Raw genomic sequence first — 691 nt, 5'->3', positions numbered from 1 at the left:
GAAATCTGACTGTCACTTTCTTCTTTTTCGCTTACTCCAAAAAAACACAGCTGATAAATTAACAGATCTTACAGACTGAACTGAAGGTCATATTAAACGATAATAACCTGTGACTGTTTTAGGAAATGTGTTTATGACAATCATTTTGGACTTTTTAACCCCCCCCCCTTACCTTGTGGTGGTGGACCTTGTTGGTAGGCAGTGCCCGGCCCATTATAAGGTGCGTACTGAGCCGGATATCCCGATGGCACGTGGCCACCCCCATATCCAGGCTGGGGGTAACCCTGATACCCAGGCTGAGGCTGCCCGTAAGGAGAGGCCATGTGAGGTTGCTGGTTGACATTCATTCTCAGGTCATCCCTAACTCTGAAGACAGGGCAGAAACAGGGGAAAAAAGGTGAAAAGTGAGTGAGTAAATCTATATTTATGAGGTACTGCTGTGAGAAGAGCTTAAGAGGTCTTGTTAGTCTCTCTGATGCTTTCAGGAGTCTAAAGACGTGCCGCTGGACTGCTGGCACAGCAAAACTCCCAACTAATCATTTAAGCTCAGAGCAGCAAATGTTGTCATAAAAGAGAAATTTGCCAGAAAAGGCCGTTTCACCCTTCAAGCTGGAAAAGCTTTGGGGTTTCTAAAACCAAACAACATAAGGAAGTTGATGAGTAAAGTAAACAAATAACAGGAGTGTTTCAC

The 691-nt window shown here is 44.4% G+C and overlaps 1 protein-coding gene across 1 annotated transcript in view; it reads right to left on the bottom strand.

Moving 5' to 3' along the window:
* LOC107577511 (extensin-like) overlaps positions 1–362 on the bottom strand; it is a gene marked incomplete at its 3' end in the record, with an annotated part of 2,255 nt that extends 1,893 nt beyond the window's left edge. Inside the window, exon 1 of the mRNA XM_016263579.1 lies at positions 173–362. Within this exon, the coding sequence (XP_016119065.1) occupies positions 173–347 (175 nt within the window). The remainder of the gene's footprint in view (positions 1–172) is intronic.
* Between the last annotated feature and the right edge of the window lie 329 nt (positions 363–691).

The sequence above is a fragment of the Sinocyclocheilus grahami genome, unplaced genomic scaffold (genome assembly GCF_001515645.1).
Source record: "Sinocyclocheilus grahami isolate Dianchi unplaced genomic scaffold, SAMN03320097.WGS_v1.1 scaffold6274.1, whole genome shotgun sequence".
Taxonomy (NCBI): Eukaryota; Metazoa; Chordata; class Actinopteri; order Cypriniformes; family Cyprinidae; genus Sinocyclocheilus; species Sinocyclocheilus grahami.
Note: the sequence above shows the minus strand (reverse complement) of the source record. Positions and strands in the feature narration are given on the sequence as shown.